Source organism: Nelusetta ayraudi, unplaced genomic scaffold (genome assembly GCF_046127955.1).
Source record: "Nelusetta ayraudi isolate G7.1 ecotype Tasmania unplaced genomic scaffold, CSIRO-AGI_Nayr_v1 ptg000133l, whole genome shotgun sequence".
In the NCBI taxonomy this organism is placed as follows: Eukaryota; Metazoa; Chordata; class Actinopteri; order Tetraodontiformes; family Monacanthidae; genus Nelusetta; species Nelusetta ayraudi.
The window spans coordinates 281,169-294,100 of record NW_027466183.1 but is presented as its reverse complement, the minus strand read 5'-3'; the positions used below and the strand labels follow the sequence as shown (position 1 = coordinate 294,100).

The window sequence follows — 12,932 nt, the reverse complement described above, 5'->3', positions numbered from 1 at the left end:
AGAGATTGGATGCAGTACTAGCGGGGTTGGTGAGTGACGTCAGTCAGAAACACCAGGATCAGTCTCACTGCAGTTTCAGTAGCGGGCAGTTGTTGGTGATACACAGGGAGTTGAACTACACAAACTACCACGTCACACTCAATGGACATTTATTTTGGTGACAGTAGATGGTTGATATGGAGCAGTTTGACACCAAAGTGACCATGAAGACACAATCAGCAACCAGCTGGGTGTGTGTGAGTGTGTGTTGTGTGTTGATTGTCTACTCGTCTTGTTGTGGCTTGAGATCGGGGAAAAATTATGAATCAAAAATAGCTCCCTCTGTAGGAGAATGAGTTGTCTCTGCTGCTGTCTGACGCCAGTAAAAATTGCCATTCTGCCAGATATTAAAATAATGAGTTGACGAAAAATAAAGAAAAATGATGGCGACAAAGAAAAACTGAGCCAAAGACACAAAGTTCTGGAGGGAGGACGAAGACGATCAGAACCAAACAAGAACTACAAGGAAAAACTAAACCTGAACTAAAGTCAAAGAAGTAAATCCACTATTTGAAGGTTGGGGACGGGGGCGGGGTCTGGCACACCAAGAGCCAATGAGAAGGCTGTCCCGACACTGGAGACGGTGGATCATCCTACGCTGTATACATATGATAAATATGGATGTGGTGTGGGCTTCACTGCTGCTAAAGAAATGAAACAACAAGAAATCAAAGAACAACATGAAGAAGCAGTGAAATGATAAAAGTGTTGGTGAAGATGCCACATTTCACAGCACATTGAAGCTACTAACATAGATCTACATACACATCAATCTACCTAAACATGTACCCCAAACCGGACTAAGTGCAATAACCCTCCATCTATTTATAACGTGCAATAATTACTCAGCTGCGCATATTTTTCACTGTTTTTCTCTGTACAGGCTCTTGTTTATTTACTTTTTTACTTTATACTGTTTTGCACTATTTTAGGTTATTTAGGTTATTTTTATACGCTCTGTTCACTTTATTCTTGTTTGCCCTATCTTCTGGCTGTTGTAACACCTAAATTTCCCCGTCGTGGGACGAATAAAGGTTTATCTTATCTTATCTTATCTTATCTTAAACACTAGCAGGTGGAGATTTAATGATACTGCTCAAGAAAAAAGGTGCATTAAACATTGATGGACTTATATGGGAAGTGAGATTGTGGTGTCCAGAGAGGAGGACAGCAGTCAGTCATGGTTGACCTCCAGTGCTCACGCAGTGGTTCACTGGAAGGCCAAGAACAATACAAGAGTCCATATGTGGCACTGCAAGGTCCACCAGTGGCTTCTGGGACGTCTCTCCCAGTAACCACAGCAGCTTGTAGGGAGAAGCAGTCCGCCAGCCACCAGGCTCCACTGGGGTCAAAGGTCGTGACACGCCCACACACTGTTAGAGTGTCCACTTGGAGCACGACTGGTGTGTGTGTAGCTTGCAGGTGGAGGAGGGGCGGAGCCTCGGTGTGTCACTCATCTCCAGTAGTTGTAGTTCTGTCAGCCACCACTAGGTGGGGCTCTCCTCTTCACTCTCCTCCTCACTCTCCTCCTCATCCTCCCTCAAGGTGACCACCAGCTGTAGAGAGAAGAAGAGACCGCAGGAGTCAGGACTCACGGTCCTTGAACGCATCATCACAGAGACGTTGACGGTTGATGAGATGATGGAGTGACTGGTGAGAAGAAGCAGACTCTCAGTCACATGTCAAGTGTGGAACTTATGAAGGTCATGTGACCATGGAGTGTTGGACTGATACTGAGGCCTGATGAAGATGAACTGATCAATAATTGAGTGGTTAACTGAGAGAAGAAGCAGTTTGGCAGCAGATGTTGGATGAATGCGGAGCAGCTGGACGTCACCATTCTCCTCTCACACTGTGACTGGGAACACTGGACCTCTGCTATGGGATCAACTGGCTTTGGTGCTGGAACCATCATCCACTGCTTCCAAACCAGTACTGACCTCACACTCTCCAGTTGATAGTCTCTGCTGTGGACAAGATCCTCCAGTGGCTTCACTGATGATTCCTTCAGCTGGTTCTCACTCAGGTCCAGGAGTCTGAGGTGGGAGGGGTTGGACTTCAGAGCTGAGAGCAGCCAATCACAGCTGAGCTCTGACAAACTGCAGCCCGCCAACCTGAATAGAGAATAAATGATGGAGTGAGTGGAGTTTTCATCACTATCTTAAATTAAAAATATTAATGTCTATAACACTGTAATGTTCATTAAACCAATCAGAAGCACAACAATAATACTGAAATAATGAATCACCACAATAAAATATTTTATATCAACCTGTTTAGTCATGTGACCACTGATCAGCTGTTAACAATGTTGGAATTCATTGATTAATTTTGCCTCAAAGGTCCAGTGTGTAAAATCAGTGCAGATTTATTGCTGAAAGCTTCATATACAACCATCAATATAGTTTGAAGTCTTTGATTAGTAGAAAATAAAAGTTATCTGCTTTTCCTGCCGTTAGAACACTTCTTTCTAGAAACAGACAGAAGGTCAAAGGTCGTGGCCATCTTGCACCGCCATGTTTGTAGGCGGCTGGTTGGGAAGATCAGTTTGAGAGACAGTTTCATATTGATGGTTGGAAGCCGGAATCCTCTAATAAAGCAAATGCTGAGAACAAATGGTTATTAAGTGACTGAAATGCAGTGGAATCTTTTCTGCATCTTGCTCATCAATACTGAACTGACTGAGATGATAGAACCTGCATTGACCCTTGACCTTCTGCTGAGTCCAGCTGGATCTATCTACAGTATCTAAGTGCTCATACAGGTGGCTAATGCTAGCGCTAGCTGAAAATCATGCTAGCACTGGACTGTCTGCTGTGACTATAACTGATTGTGATGCTAATAGATGGTTGTAATATTTGTATTGATGGAACTTTATCATTATACATAGAACTAGACACCTTTGCTGTCAACCACATCCTTTATGATGCTGGAAGGCCACCATAGTTCACTGGCAAGAGTAAGATAACTGTCAAAAAGATGTGTCCATGATTCTAACCATTCGTATTCGTGAAGTTAAACATTTGTATGTCTATAAAAAAGTAGAGAAAGTAGAAAAGTGCTCAAATGACATCACATAGGCCACAGAGGAAGGTAATCGATCCCCGATTGCTCCGAACGCGCATGTGCCGAAGATGACTGACGGCTGTCTTTCACGAAAGACCAAAACCGCCATTTTTAAATGCCCCTTTTGTTGATTTTTACATTTTCATGTATTAAAACCTGAAATGCTTATGGAAGCAAAACAGTGTCCGGAGAAATATATATACAAATAGGGAAAATGTTGGAGGTTTGTTCAGCTGAATGCAGATGCGATGGAACACCGGTCAGGTGCGCAAGGGAAGGGAGACGGTCTCGACTCGGCCGGTGGACGACGAGAGAATAGTCGCCAAGGCATTATTTGAAAAAATGTATGAGAACTGCAAATGTGTTTTGTAACCTCAAGCAACTTTAGTTTGAAGGCTATTTGCAAAGTGAAGCACTGAATTGTGTTGATAAACCACTAGCCACCACCGCTAACTCTGTGCTCCGCTTGCGTTGTGTTCGCTGGCAGCGAAACTTAAGAGGCAGCGGTTCTGACTCGTAAGTTTCGTAAGTTTCACTCCTTATAGCGACTTTAACACTGCTAGCATGTTAACACCGGTCGAATAGAACTGTTGCTGTTTCGTGCTGTGTGGACTTAAGTTGTGCGGATATTCTTGTCTAATAATAAACGACTCTGAGACTCGAGTGATCGTTTCAGCGTCTACATTTTCTCTGCTAGGACAGTGTTTTGATACAAGTCAACAGTATTAAACAAAACCATTCTGAGCCCTAATAAAATGTTGCACAAAAAAAATACAAAATGTAAATCCTATGGTTCCGGGGACACGGGATTTGTGTTGATGACTGACGGCGGTGCACCCAGGAACGCAAATGAAGCATTACAGGTAAAGTCAATCAGTCAATAACACATCCAATTTTTTTTTTATTTGTATCATAAAATTGTACTGTTGATGTCGTCACAGCACGCTGTGTCCATATAAAATAAAATAAAATAAATCGGGCGCAAAGTGCGGCGGCGGCAGGCGCCATCCTTGCTCGCCACTCAGGTTGTTGTGCGGCGATGCGCTCTTGCGCCATGGCAGCACGTACACAATGAATGGGTGCGCTTGCCGCGTTCAATTTGACTGCAGCATGATGGAAGCACTAACTGAGCGTCACCGGCCCAACTCGTTAGCGTATAAACTAAGCAGTACGTCTGTAGTCCATAAACTGTATATTAGTTAAAACAGCACAATTTCATGAAATAAATAAAATAGTTGGATGTGTTATTGACTGTAATGCTTCACCTGGTGCACAGCCGTCAGTCATCTTCGGCACATGCGCGTTCGGAGCAATCGGGGTTCGATTACCTTCCCCTGTGACCTATGTGACGTCATTTGAGCACTTTTCTACTCGTACCCACAAACTTGAATTCGTCCTCACAGTGAAGAATTTGTAGTCATAGAAATGAGAGTTGTATTTCTAAGACTTTGCACTCACAGCTTTTAGGTTCATAACCCCCAAAATTTATCAAACTTGTGTGTATGACAGCAGAATTTTGTGTACAACTTCTTTATAGACATACAAATGTTTAACTTTACGAATACGAATGGTTAGAATCATGGACACTGACCGTTATCTTACTCAATACAAGTAGAGGAGAAGGAGGGCCAGCAAGTAAACACTGCAATCTGAAATCTGACCACTAGGTGGCAGGATTTTACACACTGTGCCTTTAAACCCAGTTTCACTCATTTCAAACACAAACCAGTGACTGCAAATTGAATTTCCAACAGCAGTGAAGTGAAAATCATGACAACAATAACAAGAGTGATAGAAGTTGTAGAGTGAAGAGGGTGAACTGACCTCAGAGTCTCCAGTTTACAGTCTGGACTCTGCAGAAAACCACTCAGCACCTTCACTCCTGAATCCTGCACCTGGTTCTGACTCAGGTCCAGGAGTCTGAGGTGGGAGGGGTTGGACTTCAGAGCTGAGAGCAGCCAATCACAGCTGAGCTCTGACAAACTGCACCTCTCCAACCTGAATAGAGAATAAATGATGGAGAGTTTATAATGATGGAGAGTTTTTCCAGGGTGTCATCACTCTGAAAATCAAAGTGAAATGTCGACTTCAGAATCTGACACTACAGAAAATGTCACCTTGAAATTAAATCCTCAGTCCAAAACTAATCTGTGTTGAAATGATGTTTGGTCACATGACCACTGATGACCTGCTTTAACTTCAAACGTAAAGTTTTCATATTTCTGGATGTCATTTTGATATGAATCAACCTTCAGTTCAATGTTTATTCAACATGTGTGATGAACTGTGTTTGGTGCTGAAACCATCATCCACTGCTTCCAAACCAGTACTGACCTCAGAGTCTCCAGTTTACAGTCTGGACTCTGCAGAAAACCACTCAGCTCCTTCACTGATGAATCCTGCAGCTGGTTCCCACTCAGGTCCAGGAGTCTGAGGTGGGAGGGGTTGGACTTCAGAGCTGAGAGCAGCCAATCACAGCTGAGCTCTGACAACCTGCAGCAACTCAACCTGAATAAAGAATGAATATTTGATTTCTTCCATGATGTAAATGTCATATTAAGAGTCATTTCTCCCTGTTGATGATCCAGATGTGCAGCTGTTGGGATCACTGAGTCATTCCCTCAAACGAGTCATTGTGCCAGTGTGTTGTCAACACAATAACAACAGCAGTGTGTCAGTCAGTGTGCAGCCAATCAGCAGTGAAGATGGAAAATAATCAGTGAGTCCTTTGTGTGCTTGTGGCTGTTTTCAGTCATGACAGTCTCGTTACAAGTCAAACACATTCAAAGGACAAGATGAAGAAATACTGCTGCACTATTAATCTGCCTCTAATATTTCTTCACAGGATCTTCTGCTCAGTCATGTGACCTTCATCACCAATCAACAACTTCCATTGAGCTCCAAAGTGACTGGAGACATTTTCCACACTTTCTTCCACCATCCAAAGTCTTTTCTGGCTGCAGATTGTTGACATGAAAATATCAACAACGTCCACTTTGTCTAGATGAGTCTTTAATATCTGCTTCAAAGTCTTCACACTGAGCAGCGTTACACACCAGTTGTCATCTGCTGACACACACTGTCCACCAGTAGAAAGCAGGAACTGACCTGAGAACTTTCAGTCTGCAGTTTGGACTCTGCAGTCCAGCACAGAGCAGCTTCACTCCAGGATCCTTCAGGGTGTTGAGACTCAGGTCCAGCAGTGTGAGGTGGGAGGGGCTGGACTGCAGAGCTGAAGACACCACTGCACACTGAAGCTCTGGGAGTCCAAGACTGAATGAAGGACAGCAGAGTGAGAAGTTGCTGCTTCCATCATCATCATCATCATCATCATCATCATCATCATCATCATCATCATCATCATCATCATCATCATCTAAATGAAGGAAGGCAGGATGTGATGTGTTTGTGTGTTCAATGTGTTGATTGTGTTGATTGACTGTCTGCATGAATCCTTCACACTGAGCAAAGCTCCTCATTCTGCCACTGTCACATCTTCATCTCCATCCTGGACTCCAGTGGAGCAGCTTCACCCCACTCACCATCCAACATAAAGCAGCCTGCTGCTAAAAGTCACCACTCAGTTTTCCCCTCATTGTTTTCTTGGAGACCTGCAGCCACAAGTGGACCTGCTGATGTTGATCCACCCTGTGACTGGAGGAGCTGCTGATGGAGCAGGGTGGCTAACACCAAGAGCGCACACACACACACACACACACACACACACACACACACACACACACACACACACACACACACACACACACACACAGTGTTTACGTACCTTCCTAAACGTATCACAGCCTTCCTGCAGTTTCTCACAGCTGGAATCAGTCTCAATCTTCCCTCCCTGGTTGTGTTGTACTTGCTGAGGTCCAACTCCTCCAGAACCTCCTCTGACATCTGCAGCATGTAGGCCAGAGCTGAACACTGGATGGCTGAGAGTCTCTTCTCTGATCTGTTCTCTGACTGCAGGAACTCTTGGACCTCCTGATGCACTGACTGATCCTTCACCTCCAGCAGACAGTGGAAGATGTTGATGCTTCTGTCAGGAGAAACATAATCAGTGTTCATCTTCTTCAGGTTGTTGATGACCTTCTGTAAGGTCCCTGGATGGTTGTCAGTGAGACCCTGCAGGCCTCCTAAGAGTCTCTGGTTGGATTCCAGACTGAGTCCATGGAGAAAGCGAACAAACAAGTCCAGGTGACTGTTTGGACTCTGCAGGGATTTCTCCATCATCCTCTTCAGGAACTCATCCAGGGTGTCCAAGGTTTGGTTAGGGTTTGGGGCTTCTTTTTTTTTTAAACAGATTTGAAAATTTTAAAAACATATTTTTTTTGTAACGCCTCTGCTTTTGCGTCTTTGAGGGAATCCTGAAGAACCTCCTTCTTCTTGTTGGTGTGACAGTGGAAGCTGTAGACTGCAGCCAGAAACTCCTGGACGCTCAGATGAACGAAGCAGTAGACGGTTTTGTGGAAGATCACACTCTCTCTTCTGAAGATCTCTGTACAAACTCCTGAGTACACAGAGGCGTCAGTCACACTGAGACCACACTTCTCCAGGTCTTCACTGTAGCACATGATGTTTCCACTCTCCAGATGTTCAAATGCCAGCTGGCCCAGCTTCAGAAGAAGCTCCCTGTCAGCCTACGTCAGCTCCTGTGGACCTCCTCCATACTTGTGCTGCTTCCTCTTGGTCTGGACCAGCAGGAAGTGTGAGTACATGTCAGTCAGGGTCTTGGGCAGCTCTCCTCTCTGCTCTAAGCTCAACATGCTCTCCAGAACTGTGGCAGTGATCCAGCAGAAGGCCGGGATCTGACACATGATGTGGAGGCTCCTGGAGGCCTTGATGTGGGATATGATTCTGCTGGACACATCTTCTTTATCTCTGAACCTCCTCCTGAAATACTCCTCCTTCTGGTCATCGGTGAAGCCTCGTACTTCTGTCAGCCTGTCCACACATGACAAAGGGATGTGATTGGCTGCTGCAGGTCTGGAAGTTATCTACAGCAGAGCCGAGGGAAGCAGATCTCCTCTGATCAGGTTTGTTAGCAGGACGCTGACTGACTTCTTCTGAGTGACGTCAGTCACCACCTGGTTCTTCTCAAAGTCCAGAGCCAGTGTGCTTTCATCCAGGCCGTCCAAGATGAAGAGAAGTTTGCAGACATGCAGCTGCTCTGCTGTGAGCTTCTCTAACGTTGGATGGAAAACATGGAGCAGCTCCAGAAGACTGTAGTGCTGCTCTTTGACCAAGTTGAGCTGCCTGAATGAGAGAGGAAGCACCAGCTGAAGGTCCTGGTTCTCCAGGCCCTGGGCCCAGTCCAGAGTGAACTTCTGCACTGAGAAGGTTTTTCCAACCCCAGCGACGCCGTTGGTCAGCACCACTCTGACTCTGAGTCCCTGCTGCTCAAAGATCTGGCTGCACCTGATTGGACGGTCGTGGACGATCTCCTTGGTCTCCTCGGCCTTCTTTGTCTTCGTGGTCTTCTTGGTCTCCAGCTGCCTGACCTCATGCTGTCTGTTGACCTCCTCACTCAGTCCCTCAGTGATGTAGAGGTCAGTGTAGATGCTGTTGAGGAGGGTTTGACTCCCTGCTTCTTCAACTTCAGTCACACGTTCACATCTCCTCTCCAGACTGATCTTCTGCTGCTGTAGAAGCTCCTGCAGACCATCAGCCTCTGGAGCAGAGAAAAGGTTGGAGAAGAAAACATCAGTGTGACAGTGTGAGCATCATTTTCAGTTTCCCAGTTCTACCGTGCGGAACCTAGGAGTCACTTTTGATCAGGACCTGACCTTTAATTCTCATATACAGAATGTAGGGAGGTCAGCTTTCTTCCACTTAAGAAACATTGCCAAAATTCGAAGTTTTTTGTCCTTCAAAGATGCGGAAAAAATAATCCATGCTTTTGTTACGTCTAGGCTAGATTACTGTAACTCGGTACTAGCAGGATGCCCAAATTCATCCCTTAGGACATTACAGTTAATCCAAAACTCCACGGCACGATTGTTAACTGGAACTAGAAGGAGGCAGCATATTACTCCAATTTTAGCTTCCTTGCATTGGCTGCCTGTCAAATTTAGAATTGAATTTAAGATTCTAGTTTTAACTTACAAAGCTCTTCATTCTCAGGCTCCTTCTTATATTAGGGAACTCATTGAACTTTATCATCCTCCAAGAGCCCTTCGCTCTGAGGATTCAGGTCTTTTAGTTATCCCAAAAATTTCGTTAGAGTTAGATCAGGAGGTAGGTGTTTCAGTTTCCTGGCACCTCTATTTTGGAACCATCTTCCAGCCTCGGTGAGGGGGGCAGACACAGTTAGTTTATTTAGGAGTAGACTTAAGACTTTCCTTTTACTTAAAGCTTATAGTTAGACTCCATCCACTGTCAGTTAAGCTGCTGTAGGCTTACGCCGTGGAGGGAGATCTTTCGCTCCCGTTACAGGGATCGTTGCTCTGTGCAGGCGGAACCTTTATCACTCTCCTCACCCAATCAATCTTTTACTCTATCCACTCTGTCCAAGCTCTCATTATGCTTTGTACAGTATGCTCGATATGCATGATACTGCCGCAGTCTCTGTGTCCCCGGCAGGTGATGACCACTGCGCCAGGAGCTGGATTGTGCTGTCCTGGGGGTCTTGGTGTCATCGCTTCATCCCACCGCCACGCTTAAGACCTGGACTAGTCCTATCGGCAGATTGTCCATCGAGCTAGGCTCTTGCCTTCCAAAGCATGGACACTTACACTCCACATGGACAGCAGCCTTGAATTAGTTCCTATTCTTTGTGTTTATATCCGTTTTGCCTGGTTGGTGTATCTGTTTTTCACTCTGTCCTGTCTGCCACCCTGGCTCACTCTGCTCCTTTCTCTCTTTCTCTGTCTCTCCTCTATCTTTATACTTCACCCCAACTACTCATAGGCAGATGATCGCCCTCTGGAGTCTGGTTCTGCCCTAGGTTTCTTCCCACAGGGGAGTTTTTCCCAGCCACTGTCGCATCTTGCTTGCTCCGGGGGCCCGGTTGGTTCTCTCTGATTGTATAAAGCGCTTTGAGACGCCTTTGGCTGTGATTTAGCACTGTACAAATAAAAGTTTATCATTATTATTATTATTATTATTATTATTATTATTATTATTATTATTTCATGTATGCACCTTTTGACCTAAAAAGAGATGAAAGTTTTTTATCTGTAATCCTAACTTGGTGCTATGATTGGTTGGAAGTTGAAACTCGGCATCATTCATAAGGTTAGAAGAAATGCACTTAATGTACCATGAAATGCAACTTCTCAGAAATATTGAAACACTTTATGGTAATAAAACGTGAGAAGAGGGAACAGTTGAAATATCTATTCTTTAAGGTAGTAGATATCATAAAATTGAATTGAAAAAAAAAAAGTACAGTGATAATAAACTAACGATTTTCAGCTTGTGAGGTGTAAATAGAAACCTCAATAAATGTGGCAAGACGCAAAGGGCCTGGGCAGGCTTCAAACCCCAGACTCCCAGGTGATACTCACGCGCACTAACCATTTGGCCAAGTAGCCAGGGTGCATGATCAATTATTGGAGGCATAACAGGACCGTCAACTGTCACAAAAAAGAACGTCATGTTACTCTATGATGTGTAATCATGTTTATATGGGATGTGTATTTTTATATATGATGCGTGGTAAAAATATAAGTTATGTAACAAATTATCAAATGATTGCAACATTATCTCAACTAATTTCTCTATAATGATTGAAATTAAATGTTTCCAAAAAAAATTTAGCCTGGTCTGGAGCAGGTTCACTCCACAGAATAAATCTCCATGGTAATTTATACCATAACATGTTGTTCTTCCACCTATCCTACTTTTGTGCAACCGGATCACGGATAAGTTCATCCAGGATGACCAACAAATCCCGGCTTAATCCCTTATCCTAGTTTCGTGCAACGGGCCCCAGATGTTTGTCTCCACGGCTGCTGGATCTTTGTACCACGTTGTTTATCTTCCTCTGCAACCCATTCATCCCACAGATTAATAATGTGTCATTAGTCCACATGACAACTTTATTACTGTGGAAACACAGCTGAGCTCTGTTTCCACTCTGGACCTTTCCACCCTGACCTTTGACCTTTCAACAACTCATCCATCTGATCAACCTTCTGACTGTTGATCCGTTTGTCAACAATCAGATGAATGCATGTAAATATTGTGAGAGAATTTTGTCTTTTGATTCTGCTTGTTGGCTCAATGTGACAATAGTCAATCAATAAGTCATGAAATATGCCATCAGTCTGTATTGCACAACAATGTCAAGTGAACTCAGTCAACTGTTGAATTGAAGCAATAAAGCAACAAGACAATCCAGATAGCAGTGGGAGTGTTTCCTGGCAGTCAACTGGTGCCAGCCAATGAGCTGACGTGGCTGATGTCAGGCTGCAGGACCAGCTGTTCACCACAGGGGGGAGGCAGAGAGTCAGCAGGAACTAAGCACAAGGTCAAAGGTCAACTAACAGTTAGCAAAGATCTTCATCTGCTGCTCAGCAAAAATGGGAAAAAAAGTGTCTCACACACACACACACACACACACACACACACACACACACACACACACACACACACACACACACACACACACACACACACACGAACAGAGATAGATAGAGAACGGATACTTTACTGACTCACATTGTATTTACTTTTTTGCATCATAACACCCATGATCATGTGAATTCATATATAGTGATTATATAATGCTATATTAATAAATAATATGAAATATAATATACTATTATATTATATTATATGCATTTCTAGCCTAGGCCTTTAGCGACGTCATATTTAATCAACCCTAAATTAACACAAAATGAGCTTCAACTCTTGTCCAAACTGCACCAATAAACTGAACATTGTCTCCAATTCAATGCACCACGGTTTACATATTTCAAATTGCAGATGGCTCGGCAACTAAATCTTTATATTCTTCTTCAAGTATTACGGGTTCACCGTGGTGGCAACTCGATCTCCAGGTTGAGTTCAGTCTTCGAGGTTCTCAGGGCTTCTTATCCAATAATAGGATGCTTACGTGTGAAGTTCAGCGTAAAGCCAGCTAGCTGACCTTGCCATCGGAGACTCCAGATCTGATTGGCTATTGCTACTAACTGCTCAGTGGTCTAGTCAGTCCCTCCAGAAAAACGTGATTATGCGATCGCGTAATCACGTTCAAATCATTATACATTGGAGATAACAGTAAACATAAAATACTCAAATAAACTAAATAGATGCTTCTATATGTGCGCGTGTGTGTGTGTGTGTGTGTGTGTGTGTGTGTGTGTGTGTGTGTGTGTGTGCGGGCATAATCACGAGTGTGACGATACATTCAACAATCAACGTGAGGTCCGAAGCAAGTGACATGGCGGCCTGTTAGCGCTGCTACATGACACGCTGTCTATGACTCGGATGAGCATTCCCCCAGCATTGATCCTCCTCCCCGAACTACGTTCCCACCATGCAGTATGTTCCACCCCGACACAAAATATAGTTATTACATAAAGAAATGTGACAAACCTGTGAAACAGTATAGAGAGGAGGCGGAGACGTGACATGCGCTGCGATTCCAAAGAGGCAATGACGGTGAGATCGTACTTCACTGCCCATTCGAGCCGCTCGCACCACGACATGTCCCACACCGCCTCCCACTGACCTGGAGGCACATCACACCTGCTGCACTGAATAACGATGAATAACCAAACTAATGATAACAAAAATAAATTAAAAAAAATAAATACCCTACTTGTGAACACGCACAAGGGGCGTCACATACGCATTGATGGGAATGGAACTGT

At 44.2% G+C, this 12,932-nt stretch overlaps 1 protein-coding gene across 7 annotated transcripts; it reads right to left on the bottom strand.

Annotated features, from left to right (window-relative positions):
• Nucleotides 1-1,185: 1,185 nt before the first annotated feature.
• Nucleotides 1,186-7,924, bottom strand: LOC142904846 (NACHT, LRR and PYD domains-containing protein 12-like). 7 transcript variants are annotated; one of them, XM_076051204.1, is made up of 6 exons: nt 6,879-7,924; nt 6,214-6,370; nt 5,440-5,613; nt 4,930-5,103; nt 1,970-2,153; nt 1,186-1,578 (listed from the first exon to the last, which is right to left on the bottom strand). In XM_076051204.1, exons 1-6 carry the CDS (start codon nt 7,342-7,344, stop codon nt 1,570-1,572), a joined length of 1,164 nt encoding a protein of 387 aa, XP_075907319.1. In that variant the 5' UTR covers nt 7,345-7,924; the 3' UTR covers nt 1,186-1,569. The 7 variants fall into 7 exon arrangements, with proteins under 7 accessions (XP_075907319.1, XP_075907316.1, XP_075907318.1 ...); XM_076051201.1 differs by having other exon boundaries at nt 1,186-1,574; nt 6,879-7,923; XM_076051203.1 differs by having other exon boundaries at nt 1,186-1,565; nt 1,976-2,153; nt 6,879-7,923.
• Nucleotides 7,925-12,932: the final 5,008 nt, after the last annotated feature.